The sequence below is a fragment of the Odontomachus brunneus genome, unplaced genomic scaffold (genome assembly GCF_010583005.1).
Source record: "Odontomachus brunneus isolate Ranch 3 - 2012 unplaced genomic scaffold, Obru_v1 Obru_scaffold_158, whole genome shotgun sequence".
NCBI classification, from domain to species: Eukaryota; Metazoa; Arthropoda; class Insecta; order Hymenoptera; family Formicidae; genus Odontomachus; species Odontomachus brunneus.
Window position 1 is genome coordinate 550,273 of NW_022639608.1, and position 16,962 is coordinate 567,234.

Here is a 16,962-nt window from a genome sequence, read left to right on the forward strand (position 1 = left end):
CCCCCTTCAACTTACGATCATCGTCAGTTCCTCATCGTGAGCGTGACGATGTCTTCGACGTGTTCGATGTGCACACGTCTCGAGACTTTAAGTGAATTTAATATTTTCATTCTCGCGAACACGGAAACGATATGCGAACTATTTGTAGCGCTAAGTAGTGCGCGACGTCTGCTGAGAACGTCGCTTAAATAATATCGCACAACAGTCGGTTCCTTCCGAAAAAGACCATTTTGCGCATAAAGACGTTGTTAGGAGTTCTCGCGCGACGGGGTGCGTGGTCGACGCGTGAAACTCGATCGTCCGCGGAAAAAGGAGGTCGAGAGGAGCCCGACTCGGCCGTCGGATGGTGTCGCGTCACGACACCTCGTGTTGCGTTTCCTCACATCACACTTCACGAGAAAAATATAACGCCTCGGTCCGCGAGGAATGAATATTTAGCGGGACGAAACACCAAGCCTGACCGATCTCTCGCGCGCATGCTGCTGCATTTTCGCGCGCAATATCGATATAATGTATTCCCACCGACGAAGGGCAAAGCGCGCGCGATCGCTCATCCGATCTGAGCCACCTGCCGCGTGTGTATTATACAGAGAGTGTGCTGCGTCTCGTGAAATTTCCATAGAAAATCGAAAAAAGATCCTTCTCTATTTCCGTCGAGAAATTCACGCGCGGGGGGAGTGGCGAGACGGTGGGAGCACGTCGTACTTGCGCGTAATCGAGAATGTAACGCGATTCTAATGCTGCCGACGATGCGGCAGCGAAAAACCGCGGGAAAAACATTTGCCACGAGGCGAAATATCGCCCGAGGGAAAGAGGACGGGCGTAATCGTCTGGCCGTTGAGTCGGTCGCCGATAAGATTTGATCTCCCGCGAATTATCTGTTACTGTTACGTCCGTTGTGTACATTTATACGCGCCGCGGCGCTTCGAACTTTAGGATCGATTGGACCTTGCGAGAGGAAGAGCATTCTACCTTCCCCCGCCCCCGCGGCCCCGCGCGACTTTCCCGACGCAAATTCGGAATAACCCCGGAAAATGCAGCGTCTCCGGGAGTGCACTCTGAATATAACATAACTCCCGCGGCGAAGAGCTTTTCTCCTACTCCGACGAACCGACATCTGACTTCTCGTGTGTCACAAAAGAGAGCTGCGCCGGAAGCCGTGTGCGAGAGCCTCGCGGGCAGAGATTTCCGTGTGGCGCTCCCGTTTGAAGTGGTCCCGCGTCCCATTCCAGCAGCCAGCGGTCCGGCTCTGCGCAAAGTTCACCTCGATGTATGTAGACGCTGAAGGTCTATAAACGAGCCTGCATACGGCTACTTACGTCGGATAACGTTTCTGAGCTTAGCCCGCATCGGGTATACCGTATACTAACGCCGTGCGTTCGATGCCGAAGGCGGACTAATCCCAGAACGCGCCATTCGCGGATTCTCACCTAATTTGAAAGTCATGCATACCGAACTAGCATGCTAATTGATCCCGTATCGAACAAAGGAAGGAAACACGAGAGGATGACGCTGTGAGGCGCGCGTAACAAGTACCAGCTTCCGAACACGTGCCTAATCCTTGACATTCTTCTTGTTTTGGTTTTTAAATATGAATATTTAAACCTTTCCACGCGTATAAAAGATGCATGCATGTATTCTACGTTGAAAGTTTATATAAATATTCGTACTTAAGAAGATTAAAGATAAGAATCAAGCACATGTCCAGGAACTGACACTTTTACCTTGCTCTGTCAAGAGATAGTGATTACACGGTTTCTGCGATCACCAAACAGTTATCCACGACTTCCATATGAGAAACGACTGTTTCTCTCCGCAATGTAACTTCAGGCTCATCTCCTCATCAATTTCGCCAAGTGTAGGGTTAAGCGGAACCGCACGTGACACTCGGAGCAGAAGACGAATGCGCGAGACGGCAGTAACGAGAGCAACGCGAGGGAACATGGTTACGGACGGCCTAAGCAGAGCAACGAAGCGCATTAGTCGCGAAAAGTGCGCTCACTTCTCAACTGTTCCTCCCCCGCGTTCCCCTTTATAGAGTAATTTCCTGTAATTCCGTAATTAGCTTTTCTTGCAACTCCGTCTATATTGCAACAGCCATGCGAGAGAAAGAGGGAAAGAGAAAGAGAGAGAGAGAGAGAGAGAGAGAGGGTTCAGTTATCGCGGATGTAGCATTATTCTACGCTCACGTGGCGTCGCACGCTCGGATGCTTCTCGAGGGTAGTGTATACATTCAGCTGATGCACATTATGCACACGACGCCGCTGATGCGCGACAGCTTGCGTAACGCGCATGCACGCATGCACGCATCACTCCGCTCCGCAAGGCAACGCCACGCCGGCTGACCCACATGCGTGGTCTTTATTTAAACTGGTTTCCTCCTCGGCGTCCTTTATACCCGACTTTCGTCTGTGTCTTCTCCGGTCGCCGGGTCACCGCATTCGGTCGCGTCACTTTTCGCAAGAGTGGTGACTCTCGACTTGTACACTTGAGAGTGTCTCGCGCAGAGCGCGATTCGCTGGTTTTGGTGCACTTTAAACAAATAATCCGGCTGTAAACAATCGCGGAGAAACCTGTTTTCGGCGAAAGAATACATATTTTGCGCCGGCCGAAGAGATTAAATTTTTTCCACAAGCTCTCTCTCTCTCTCTCTCTCTCGCTTTCTCCTCTCTCTCTCCTCTCCCTCCCTTCCTTCCTCTCTCCTTCTTTCTCTCACTCTCTCTCTGTCTCTTTCTTTGCGAGAGACTTCGTTGATGAGCTTTACTGTTCCGAACGGTTCGTCCTGCGCTTTTAACTTCGTATCTACGAGTGGTATCGTCGTGTGTGTGTGTGCCGCCTCTATCGATAAGTACAGCAAAAATTACACGCATTTTCTATATATATATATATATATATATTATTAATATAAAAATATATATATATATATATATTTATATTTATTTCTCTCTATCTCTCCTCTCTGCATGACACAGAGTAAAGGGTTGGAGAAAAACGGCGGAAGCAATTGCGGGAGATCGGCTGCCTCTTCGCGCTGGCCAAGGGCGAAGTTCGAATTTGTCCGCGGTCGATTCATGAAACCGCGAAAAATTTCCATTGCAAATGGCCGCTCTGACTTTGATACCGAGTGGAATAACGAGCCGCCGAGACGAGCGCTTTTTAAGCATCGACGCGAGCCCGCCTCGTCGAATATTCTTGTTTCTCAAACGTATGTAAAGTTTGAATAATACAGCACACAGAAGGCGGAGAGGAAGCGCGTAAAAGGAGCAACGTGGAATAAAAATGCACCATTACGTTTTCATCGATCCCCGCCACTTTCGCGTCGACTGTGCGCGAGCTTTGAGCTCCCGCCACGGCAAAAATAACGATACGAACGAGGCAATTATAATTTATAATTATGAACGCACCCTTCTTTCCCCCGCTTATCGCTGCCCTGCGCAGCGTGTTATTATTTCACGTTCTCGCATCGCGCGCTCCCTTTTTATGAGTTATCGCACATTATACGAGCGCATTTATGCTCACTAATTTATTTCATATTAGCTCGATATTAGCTGCTCGTGAAAAGAGTCGCTCGTTCTCTCTCGCCTTTATTGCTACGCGCGACGTACGGGCGCTTTTCGTCAGTATCGTCGAGAAACTCGTCAGCGATTTATATCGATTGGCTATTTGCCGCGGCAAAACGTGCAACTTATAGTCAAACACGGACCTGATACTCCTCTCAATTACGCTCGCGTAATACTCCCGGATATATCCGAGCAACATCGTAATACGAGCGCGCGTATCGGATTTCGCATCTCCTAATCGAACGAGCATTGTGAGCCTCACTAATACGTGCTTTTATTTCTAGCTGCCGTACGCCGTCATAAGGCGGCTCGACTTTTATATCACAAGACAGTTTGTAATTCGATTTTGGAAAAACGAAGCCACTTCTTTCTCGTCGAGTCACTCACTAACTCGCTCGCTCGCGAACACACGGTTCTCTGCGAATTCTCTCCGTCTCTCGTTACGACACGCGCGCGTAGCGGGATGACTGCCAAATGTCGCGACTACCCGAAGCATATCGTGTCGTTCAATGTGTCGCGGCCGCGATGCAAACTTCGGTGCGTTCTCTGGGGATCGCGAGAAATTTTTATTCGCCCTGAATCCCGCGGAAATCGCTCTGCGGAACTGCTCCTCGTTTTAATGTGCTTCCCCCACCTCTCTCGCACTTTGGCTGTAATAGTCTCGCAGAAAGTAGAATAAATGTTAATTAGATAAAAAGATTAACGCCGTAACAAAAATTAAATTAACCTTAAATTGCGGAAAGTAAACATTTCTAATTTCGCATTTATCGCCTGCGCAGCGCGGAGCCACTCGAGACATTGAAATTCTCAGCGACAGGAAGCAACATCCTCATGAATACAAAATATTTTTCCGCGCTTGTCGCGTGTTCCCTCCGCGGAATATCGTTGCAGGGACGTTCCGTCGGTGGCGGATTTGTCCTGCCGTTTAACTAGCCGGCACGTTAGAGGAACGAATATCCCTGACACACACCTCGTGCAACACGAGGCGTTTACGGGAGGAACGCGAATTCGCAGCGCGTACTCTTCGCGCGTAATCAACGCGCGTATCCCCGCGGGACTCGAGAAGCTGCTGCTGCTGCTACTACTACTACTACTACTACTACTACTACTACTACTACTACTACACTACTACGACCGGTGTCGCAGCGTTGTCGCGACAGCGCAGCGGGTCGCAGAGACAACTTCGTAACCACCAGAGTCGTCCTCTCGAGAAGACGCGGCGCGAATTCTCGGGATTCTACCGCGATGCACGCGCGGCCGTATTCCCAAATCGATCGCGATGGCAGCGACGGCGGCGACGACTACTACGACAAGGGCAGAAAGGGAAGCGGAAGAAGCATCCTTCTGAATTCCGCCGATCCGGTCTCACCTCTCCGAACGAATACGGGAATTCCGAGGGGTGGAAAGGGGGTTGGCTGGCTGGCTGGCTGGTTGGTTGGTTGGTTGGTTGGTTGGTTGGTTGGTTGGTCGCGAGAATCATGAATACGCCGTGTGTCGGTTTCGTGTACAATTCCCGGGAGGAGCGCCGGCTCTTCCGTGCTGGGAAGCCAGCGTCGTCTCGCATGTCTCACCTTTCACGATCCGGGCGGTGTCGTTATCATGCAAACGGTGAGTTTCCACGGTTCGCAGCAGAGCGAGCGAGCGTCCGAACGTCAGGTGTCACGGCGCTCATGCTATCTCCGGAGAGAAAGAGAGAGAGGGGGAGGGGAGAGACAGAAAGAGAGAGAGAAAAAGCGAGGGAGCATGAACGGCGCACGATTAGAGAAAAGAGGTTTGATTTATTACGCTCGCGAGACGCGGTATGAATGAGGATCGACTTTGCATCGCGAGAAACGAGTGAGACGTGTCCTCAACTCGAGAAACATGCTGCCAATTCGCTGCTTGAGTCTAATTGCATACGCGAACTGCGTAATCAGGTTGTTGCATTGATATGCTGATATTGGAATTTTTTTTCCTTTCTCACAATGTCGTAGCTGACAAAACGATTTTGCAGAAAAGGAATGTCATAATCGATGTTTCAAAAATAGACTTAGGTGACGAGAGATTTTAATTCTAATTCACAGATAATAAATTATAACCCAGAAAATGATTGGGTCGTGTAATAAGTAATTTCGCATTTCTCATGTAAAATGAAACCATTATGTCGCTACAATTTTGTGAAACAATGTTCGAAAGATGGCGAAAATAAAAGATACGTTAAAATAGCGCACACAATGTTCCATAAAACTACAAAGACATAAAAATGCGTAAAAACATTTTATTTTATATGAAAAATTTGAAATTACTTTACAAGTGCTTTCAAAAGCTTCTGAAATTACTCATTACACGACCCAATACACTCACTTCGAGTTTTTTCGCCCAAACAGCTCGAAAAATTTTGAAAAATTTCTTTACGGCAATCGAATGTTTCTAGACTCAAATGTTCCTGTATTTATTGCTTGAAACAGCAACACGTATGTGTATGCAATCAGTGAAAGAAAGATTGCAACACTTTCATTTCTCGATGAATTGCAGGATGTATCTATTATCCTAAAGGAAGAACCTTTTTTTTAATTAATATCACTGAGAGAGAAAGACATGGTTAATTTAACTAAAGTTATTTTCGATAACCTAACCATATTTTTCGATGTTCTAATACAAGAATGGTAGTGGTAACATGCATATAAGACTGTTTTTATCACTGACGCCATATAGTAAAATTTAATAAAAACAGTTTTCCCGACCATAATTTGTAACAATTATTTCCACATGTGATTACAGTCACAAATGCCAAACATTTTTTCTCAGTTGAAGAAACAACCCCCAACATTGAATACCGGATGCGTCCTGAAATTGATCGAGACAAAAGTGCCGCAACCTCCCTCCCGTCAGCTGTCCGCGGACAATAAAGTCGCGTAAAGCTCAGCGCGCGGAATTTCGACCGGCGTACAAACACGGCGGTAATGCGGCGGGATTAACAAGAAGCTGCGACCGACTGGTCGGTCGGTCCGCAGGCAGGCAGACAGGCAGGCAGACAGGACGAGCGCGATTCTCGTCCCTTAATCATAACAATACCAAATGTTACTCCACGATAACTGTATTAGGCCCGATAAAATACTGGGCTTGCGCGCACCCTCCGACTGGCGCGGCTGTTTGCCGAGCCGAAAACGTCCCGCAGCGCAAACATCCGCACAGGCACCGCATAAGCCGCTATCTTCTTTTCCCAGGAAGCTACTGTCACGCGAGTGGCATTATGGGATTATTAGCGGACGCAAAACTCCACAGGCGTCTCCGCCGTCTGCACGGGGAGGAGCGATTGCCTACATATTTGATGAACGGCGGCTGTAGGACGAGACGCGCGCATTTACCCGTGCACCCCTTTCCCGTTCCGAGCGCGAGAGCCGCGCGCTCGCCGAAGTGAATGCGTGAAACTATTTCAGAATCGATACTTCAACGTCGCTGTAACGAGGGACTTATTTTCTCTGGAAATAACTACGGATATATACTCGTACGTACGGCACGGCGTGCCGAGCGTACGTTTCTCGCGCGTAACAGCGCGATTCGTAACGGCGAGATTCGCGATTTATCGCGGCGGAAAATGTACGACGAAAGACGGTGAATGTACACGCGCGCGCACGAGGCGGTGCGTCGTTTAGTAACGCGGATACCGCAGTAGACGAATTTCGCCAACGAGTCTTGTTGACGTCGGTCAGAGCGACGTTTTTCGCTACTGGCGTGGTCTACCACGCTCAGTCGAACACGGCCGCGGCCATTAACGCGAATTAACGACGAATTATCCAGATTGCATAATTTAAAACGGACGCAAGCGCTCGATGTAACGTAGAGTCATTAAACACGACGCGATACGCATTGCTTTTATCGCGGCGTATTAATTTACGTTGGTGACTCACCGAGTTAATGGCTGTCATGCTGCTAACTCGATCTGGATCTGTGTCCACTAGCCCGCTGTCACTCTGCAACAGAAACAGGAACACTGCGAATCAGCAAGTGCGGCGATCGATGACGCTTCTTCCTGCCGCGTAAACGTTCTGCGCGAAATTTTGCGCGTGAAAGAAAGCGAAGCTCCAAGGGGAAAGGCAGACAGACAGAGAGATGACATTCGGAGACGATTCTGTCGCGTCGTTGTCGACGTGTTTTGCATGCAGACGAATAACGCTCGGGACGCCGAATTCTAGGCGGCGCGAATTGTTAATATCGCAAACGCAATATCGCGTCGGGCGAACGGTATTCGTATGAAAATTATTTGCACCGCGGAATCCGGCGAAAACCGAGAGCACTCTACTCTGCCGGGCACATGAAATTTTCTCTAATCACTCGCCACTGGAGAGAAATCAGTGTTTCTTGTTGGAAAATCGTGTTTCACTATTTCCCGCGTTGTTTAACACGATAAACGAGATTCGACATGGGAGCTCGAGGCAATGCGAGGTCGCGAAAAATTATTAAGTAACTCATAAAATTAGGGAACACTATTGTAACGCAAAATTACAGTCTAAAAATATTATAATATAATAGGATTTCGTTCTTGTAGAATCCTCTTTTGGTTTCAAGAGGAAATTCTTCTAAAACCAAAAGAGAAATATTCCCAGTGACCATTTTTGCCGATCCAACCGCGTTTTTTCTCAGTGTAAGGACAAGACTCGTACTCTGTGGACGAAAGATGAAATTCCCCCGACTTTAAGACCATACTCGGAATATTTTCCTTCTGATTTCGGAAGAATCCTCTCGAGGCTGTGTATATACGAGAATACCGTTAAGAATAAGATTATGTTTTATTAGGTGTTTAATAACATTATAATCAACGCGCCCACGTGAAGCGCTCGGTTGCCGAAAATTCCGGCACGTCCGTCGTCGGACTGGATGTAAACAAATTCTCGCACGGATACGAAAGTATCTCAAGTATCGCGTTCGACAACATGGTTCAAGAATCGCGCAGAGTACGCAGAAATATGATATCGAGCGGATGCGAAATACTTGGGACGAACACGTCGTCGTCGTAGACCGTGGCGTCTTTTTTCAGCGCCCGGTGCGCTAGGCATGCTTTACGCGCCGTATATTGCATTCTGTTATACGGGAATGCCGTCGTGTCTTTCGCTCGCCAGGATCCGGCGTTTCAATTTCGCACGGGGCTTTCTTTCGTTCGTTCTCTCGCTTGCTCACTTTCTCTCTCTCTCTCTCTTTCTTTCTTTCGTTCTCTCTCGGCACTGGACCCGCGCGCTTGCCAAATTCGTTCGCCTCGCGAATTTTTACCGTCCGATATCCCCCGGAAATGTTCGAGCCCCGCCATCGGTCACTCCGCTGGCGGATCCCGACGGGACCCGAGACTACCAAGACGGAAATTCTCCGGGAAGGAAACGACGGCCGCGCGGCGAATCATTCGGGCGTGTCGTGCGAGGGTGGAGTACGTTGACGACGACGGCGACCGCGGCGAGAGAAACCGAGAAATCGTGCGCGCGAGAGGGTGCAGCGAAGAAATAGTACAAAGGACGGGGGCGGCAGCGACGGCGACGGCGGCGGCTTTGGAGCCGAGACGAAAGAGCCGACGTGCAAATGTCGTTCTGAACTTTGATCGTAAAACAGCGGCAGACTTCCCGGGTGGGTGGAGCATCCGTCTTGAACCGCTGCCAAATCGGTTAAGCGCGAATAAATTTCCGTGTCAAACTTCGTGCGGACGAACGTACGAAACGTACGAAGGAGCTCCTGTGTGTCGGGGCAAGGTTGGACGGTGTCGCGGAAGTGGGACGAGGCACTAATCTCCATCCGAACGAAAGAAAAGCCCGGAACCGCAGTTGAGAAAGTGCAAAAGGAAGGAAAGAGAATGTGCACTCATTAACGCTCAGTGATGATGTCGATTCTAGCGCGATACACTGAATCTGACCAATTTTTTTACTTCCTCGCCGGGCTTTTCAACGTCGAAAATACCTTCGACGAGGCGATGCCACGTGCTAAAGAAGAGATCCGCGCAAAAGTTGTCGGAAATCTGATCAAAAGCGGCGAAAGTTACCGTTAAAAAGGCGAACCCGAGCAGCCTCAATCGCGCCGAATTAAAATCGAATCGCGGAAATTCCAAATGGATTTTGAAATCTCGCCGAGTTAACTGAAACTTCGCGCCATTAAAACTTCTTATACGGTCTTAACCTTACGAAACAAAGAGTCTACTCCGTAACTTTTCTCTGAGAGAAAAGTTTATGAAACACGAGCGGCCGTGCCGACGTTACTGAAATGTTTGTCTTTAAATATTTAATCATTGCTCGCGCTGTTCCCTTCCGATTGTGAAATTATTTTGACGCAACGTGCGCGGCTATATATCATACATTCGTGCCAGCCGCGGCGCCACATAATAAACGGTAATAAAAAACCAAATGCACGCGGGCGCGCGCTCCCGCCGCGTTGTAGCGCGAGAAATTTCCCCCGAGTCTTTCTATCTCGAATAAAAGCTCGGCTTACATATTGTTGTAACGAGCAGAGAGCTCGCGCATAATGAATAAACAGCGAACGGGTGAGTTTCGCGCTATACGCCATTACCCGCCGACGTTGCCAGACGCGCGCGCGCAAAAAGAGCCGGCTGCCGGTTTGTCTAACGGAAAGAAGAAAAGAGAAGGAAGAGAGAGAGAGAGAGAGAGAGAGAGAGAGAGAGAGAGAGAGAGAGAGAAAGACGTAGAGCAACCGTGTCGTGACGAAGATTTAAAGGTATCGTCCTCGGGGCGGCCCGAGAAATACAAAGTCCGTGTGGCGCGCGGCTGATGGGTGAAACGAAACGCGGAGAGAAGTCGCAAAGCATATTATGACCGTCCCATAATTTACGGCGAAGCGACCCGCGCGAAATCGCCGTCGACTTTCCGTTACCGGGATTCGCGAAATTGTTCTCGCGCGTGCATTGTTTCGCCGCGAAACTGCCCCCAGCCGCGCTGGGACTTACAATGAATTGCGAGCAAAAATATTTTAAACGACGCGTGCGTGCATGCGCTGCGAAAAACGTCGCTTCGATTAAACTCGCTCCGCCGGTCGCAGACCAGAATCGACTTCCCATTAACACGCAGGTCGTATGATTACAGGGAACAAAGATTTTCCCGTCGGTCAACGTGCGACGAAGCAAATAATGCGAAATAATAAAACTGAAAAAAGAATATTTCCGCCGCGACAGAGGGAAAATTGAAAAATATTCCAATGATATCGACACGAAAACGGCACGCCAAGGAACAACAAACGCCGCGGAAACGTTCAATGCAATTCCCGATGCAATTCTCCATGTTCATTTCGCACCTGTCTGCCTTCTGGCGCAAGTTCGCCTTCATTTCTGCTCGCTGGTTGATCTTGATTTCGTCCGATTAAAATTGCACTTTCTCCGGCGCCGACAGGAACGTCAGCGGGGATTGAAAATCCGCGGTGAAGTGAAGCGCGAGCCCACTCGGTCGTTCTAATTTTCGTTCGGCCGGCGGGGATCGACTCGACAGCGATCCATCAGCGATCCCGCGGTCAAGCCGATTATGCAGCGTCACGACGCGGAATGAGAATCCTAGAACACGTCGACGTGCATGCATAGACCGAGCGCGAAAGGTCGTCGAAGCTTCATTACGCTCTAGCCCGACAGCCGGGAGGCCCCGAGTTACGCCAATGTTATTAACGTGGTACCTAAATCCCACGGCTATCCTCCGGAGCGCGCGGCGCACGGAAATGGGCACGATACGTGAGTTAGGCAAACGCGGAGAGCTGGCTAGAACGCGCGGCGCGGCGCGTTCTCGCTCGGATTTGCGGATATCCGTATATCGGATATCCGACGTTTGGGAAATCCGCGGAGTCTCCGTATAGTCGCGACGTTCGATCGTTCAAATTCCCGTCTAACGCGCGTAGGACGATTCGACAGTCGGTAATGATGTAGCGAGCGCCACTCTCGAGGAAGCACACGGCGAAGGGAAGCGAGAAGGAGAGCCAAATACGACGACGCGATGAAACCGCGCGGCACGTCGCGCATTTTAAAATATCGCATATTATTATGCGTCGCCGCGTGATGCACGCAACATCAAGATGTAAACGCGGCGTCGCTGAACGCGCGAGGGAGGAAACGAGACACACAAAAAGAGTGTAAAAAAGCAGCGATGATTAATTTGGATCGTCTATCGGGCAACGTCCGTAACTACGGGGAATCCGAATTAATCGCACATTCGCGAAATGCGAATCATTCCGGATTGCTGCAAATGAATATCGGGTAACGCTGTGCAAATCTCGTTCATGGTATATCCAATATTCGGAAATCGCGTTTTCCGGGTAACGGATTATACAAAGCAAACACATTATAGCATTCAATATTGCACACCACTCCAACGTATGAAATAAAAATAAAAGATGAAAAAATAGAAAAAAAGGGGATACGCTCACACGCGCGCAATGTCGGGGCGCGCGGTGCGTCCATCGTCGCTTTTAACGAGCGACTAAGTTCGTTAAAAACGTTAACGAATTAAAAATGCAAATTGATGCGATTATTGCTGTTACTAATTCACCGGTCGTAATGACGAGCTCGGCTCGTTCTCGTTTGCCCGACGAGCACAAGTACGAAACCCAGAGAGGGAGAGCGCGCGTGCGTGTGTGTGTGTGTGTGAGAAAGAGAAAGAGAGAGAGAGAGGGGGGGGAGGCAAAGAGTGAGAGAACGAGGACAAGAAGAGCGAACCATCGCGAAGACCATTTTTCAATATTAAGGAGGCTTTAGGGATGATTTAAATAAGCTCGAGAAAGCTCGGTGGTACGCGGCCTGAAAAGTCGGACTTCTTCGATTTATGGGAAGACGTCGGAGACAGCTTAGAGTCGTTCTCTTTGCGCGCTCGCATTTAAACCTCGCCCCATCTCCACTGTTTCTCTTTGCCGTTGCTCCGTTCTTCCCGCTTCGTTCTGATCGCTTACCGGATAACACGGCGATCGAAGCCGCGAAACTGCAAAAAGTCGAAGTTCAACGGCGACGCGGGTTGGTGAAAACGCTCGTTCGCATAAGAAAGCACGACTTCGTCCAGTAATCCCCTCCAACAAATGTAACGTCCCACACAAGACGTTAAACAGAGCCAACGTTTGGTCGACGACCTATTTGCGTGCGACAACTGCTTTTTGTCGTGAGAGATTAAATTTGATCGCAACAATCTTATATGTTTGCGTCGTAAAAATATAAGCTACGTAGCAGTTTGTAAAAATTAAATAATAATTTACACTACAAGAGATATCCCTTCCACTCCCGAATAATATATTCTCTACAACGCGAATCCTTTCGTCTTTTTTCAATTCACTGAAATCGAAAGCAAAATTGCAATTTTGGTCGCGAATATATTTTCAACTCGACGAGGAAGCCGATCAATATATACGCCACTATACCGAGGAAAAAATATTTAAAAATTTATTTGTGCAATATAAATTTATTTTCATGAAAAATGAACTTTTTTCTCTCTCTTTTTCTCTCTTTCACACACATACACACACACACATACACAAACAAATTTTCGAGTGTTTCTCAGTGTAAAAATTGGTCGACTACTCGGAGACATGACGTCCACTCGTCAAAAGCAGACTAGTTTCAGCTTCCGAATGTGTTTTTCCGCATATCGCCACGACTTTCTTACGAAGAGCTATTAATGAGCGGCGAATCACTTTGATGAACCGAGGCCCGGCAACAATGTTGCGCGGCGCTCCCTTTTATCCGGAAGTGTGAAGTCGGCGGCGCGAACGCGCTACAATAGGCCTGTTTTTTGTAGCTGCACTACTGAACTAGTGCAATAAGTTAGAGTGAGAAAACGTATATTTGTTTCACTTCAATATATTGCACCAGTTCAGCAGTGCAACTACAAAGAACAGGCCTAATGTATCGCGCGTGCCGCTCAGAAAAACTCTCGGCTCTTCGAACGGCCATAACTCGGCGAAAAATGGACGTACAAACGCGAAACAATGCATCATTCTCCTTAGATTGATGCACTCTACGCGTTTAGCGTCGTCTTATATGCTTTTGTCATGCTTTTGCACGTGTGGTGCACATGTAGTTGCGACACGTGGTATACGCGACACACCATCGAACAGAATCGCTAGAATATATCTCGACACGAATACAGAGAACGTAGCAAGACTTGAATCGCGCAAAGTACGAGGTTTCACGTGTGTGTTGCTCGACAAATTTCGCACGAAGACTTACCACAGAGTCATTGCTCACTCGAGATTACCGGGATGACTATTGACGTGTCATTACTTTGTCTTGGCGTCTTGTCATTTCAGGCTCCGTATTAGTAGATGTCATCTGAAACTTGTCTCATCGTGAAACACTCGGACTTTTATTCAGAGTTTGATCCAGGCTCTTCAGTTGAATTATGATATATGCGACACTCACATCTGCAACCGCGATTTAACTGGGGAAACTCTCATTTAACTCTGAATTCGGATCCGTGTGTTTCACTCAGGACGAGTTTCAAACAACGACTATTAATAGGGGCTTCGCTGTCTCGTCAAAAATTTCCCTTCAATTACTGTGAATCCCAATAGCACGTGTCACAGTAAAAACGGCGATTTCGCTCTCTTCTTCTAAACGTCACGAAACATCCAGCTGACGCCGGCGGCGTAACGCTCAAAAGATCACAAAGGAAGACTCGGTGGGTATTAAAAAACTCCTTCAAGTGAAGGACAGAGAGAGAGAGAGAGAGAGAGAGAGAGAGAGAGAGAACGGCGCTGCGGCAAACGGAAGTCCGAGCGGGTGACTGATGGCCGACCGATTGTCCCCGCTTGGAGAAGGCGAATGGACGCTGGGGCTCGCGATAATTCACCGACTCGACACGCGCCGCGGGCGTTAAAAATAGGGAAGGAGACAGAGAGAGATTAGGCGGGCCGCGAGTTGTCCGACATCGTCGGCATCGGATAACAGGAAGCGGGGGCTGCTAAAGGAGTGGACGGGTTGAAAAGTGGCTCTCCTTGTCCGGCTGCCCAGGCTCCCCGTTCCCGTCTGTATCTTCCCCTCACCCACGAACGTCACGGGCGCTCTTTAGCGCATAATTAAGCGGCCCCACGTCATTCGTCACAGACGTTCCGCCGGATTTTAATTTAAAGTTATGATTCATGACGATGCAGCGGCCGCGCGTCAGCGCAGCTTGGCCGAAGCGCGGAACGCGAAGGTGAAAGAGCTCCTCCAAGAAGGAAGGAGCTCGGCTGGCCCGCTGAGACCGGAACGAGAAGAATGCGAGAGCCCGACGTGGGGAGCAATAAAGGAGAAAAAGCGACGCGAGTCACTCTCGGACGCTCTCTCACATATCTGCGAAAAATGGAAGTCGGAGTACGAATAATCTGCGCGCACCCCCGGTCAAGAACACCGCGAGGGAAATTCCAAGGAGAAATTCGCGAGATAATTCTCTCGGCTCGCTTTCTTATCAATTTTCAATCTGGATTTTCATTCAACGGTTCTTTCACTCTTGTCATTGATTCTCGTTTTGCCAACGGTAAAACGTCCTGCTTCACGTTGAACCAACGAAACGCTTCGATCACGATCTAGAGCGTGAAGTGACCGTTCGATATTCGTTCTTGAACGATTTTAGAAGCCAATATGCTGACAGTCGTGCGATACAGCGAGGTGGGAAGAGAAAAAAAGAGAGAGAAAGAACGAAAAAAGAACACGACGATGTGATGACGAAGTGACGTCAAACACTACGACGATTCGGACGTTGATTAACGTCGAACGCCGTAAAAGAGCACTGCCAGCCATCAGGTTTCTCGAGACGAGGCTTCCCGAGCGTGATTGATCGATTCGGGAAACGATTATCGACGTGTCGCGAGGCGTAAGAACGAGAAATCCACTTTCGACTACGGCCATAATTAGCGGCGCGCCGCCTACGCGGATAAAGCACGGTGATCGAATGTCGAATGATTTATTATCCAATTACGACCGCGCGTCCGTCTATGTTCGCGCGGATCGGAAAACTTGCGCGCGTCTCACCAACACCGAAATATCCCACGACGTGGCGTGCGATTTGTTCTCGCGGAACTATTCTCGGATCGGCGATGCTAAAAGTTTTTGAGGTCGTTGCGCGAAGGTATCGTGAAAATTCCGTCGATACAGCTGTCGCTTTCGGCGCGGCTTTGCTTTATTTTTAATGCGCCGCCCGCCTGCCAAGAATTCGCGAAAAACTGCCGCGACATTTTCTTCTTTCTCGCGGAACGCGCCATAGTCGCTAGTGAATAGAACCACGGGTGGTCGAATTTCGGGGTCGAGTTAAATAAGAGCACGCATACGCACGCACGCCAAGGTACATCCACCACGGACGACGTGTGTAAAACGTGGCCAGCAAGTAGAGCGAAGTCGTTCAGTGGAAAAGTTACAAACTAGTCAGCTCGCGTTCGCCAGTTGCGTAACGAGGACGCGGGCTTCCACGGAGCGACATTTCCGTCGAACTTTCGAACCCTTGCGCGAAATGTCGCATTTATAAATCTGTAGCTTACGGCGGACTTACGCGCGCGCGCGCGCGGCAAAAGGAGAAAATACATCTCCGAAGTGAAACTCGTTCCCGCGGAAAATTGTATCTTTTCCTCGAGTCCGTGCTCCCTGGGCTTCTCCACGCCTCCCCAGAAACGTGATCGATGTTCGCGGTTGTGAAATTATTGGAACGCGTCGTTATTTCACAAATGATATCGAACAAATTTCGGAGTATTCTCTCATGATTGCGGGAAGACCGTAGAACAACAGGAGAGATTTGCAAATATACGCGATTGCACTGTTTACTTATTTCAATAACTCGTCCCCTCAGGGACTACGCGAGAGTTGGCTTCGAAATACTTTCCGGATTAAGTACTAATCTCGATGTTCGGCTTCGCCGAGAGCTTCGCAAAGTTCACGCTTCGTGTATCGTCAGAAATTTAAATTACACCCTCGAGTGTACCGCCGCGGAATGAATTTACTTCGCAAAACAGCTAAAAAACCCCGCGATTATATCCTCACTCTGCTTGTTCGCTCGCTCTTTCGTTCGTGTCCCGACCGAGGCGTTCCTCCGCCGCTAGTAGAGGACACGCTAGTCGTTAATACATGCCGTTGTTTTACCAATCTCTCCCGGCGCAATTTCGTAATAAAGTGACCGTCCGTTAACGAAAGGAAACCTAGGCGGCAGCGATCGCTGCTTGCCGCCACCTCCGCCGCCAACTTCCGCGCACCGAAAATTAATTCTCTCTTCCTCGGATTCCAGTCCGCGAAACGAGAGGATCCCGCGGGTAAACGATCCCCGGAAAAGCGGGCATTACTTACGCGGAGACGTACTACTGTTAGCCGCGCTAAGCACACGCACACGAAACAACGGAACGATGAATCATGACGGACGAACGTTGTGAAAGAGAGAGAGAGAGAGAGAGAGAGAGAGAGAGAGAGAGAGAGAGAGAGAGAGAGAGAGAGAGGGAGGGAGAGAGAGAG

The 16,962-nt window shown here is 49.0% G+C and overlaps 1 protein-coding gene across 9 annotated transcripts in view; it reads right to left on the reverse strand.

Moving 5' to 3' along the window:
• Positions 1 to 16,962, reverse strand: part of LOC116850871 — a 488,766-nt gene that overhangs the window by 272,695 nt on the left and 199,109 nt on the right. For all 9 annotated transcript variants that reach the window (XM_032829662.1, XM_032829664.1, XM_032829661.1 and 6 more), the window contains one exon: positions 7,451 to 7,513. In XM_032829662.1, the coding sequence (XP_032685553.1) occupies positions 7,451 to 7,513 (63 nt within the window). The remainder of the gene's footprint in view (positions 1 to 7,450; positions 7,514 to 16,962) is intronic.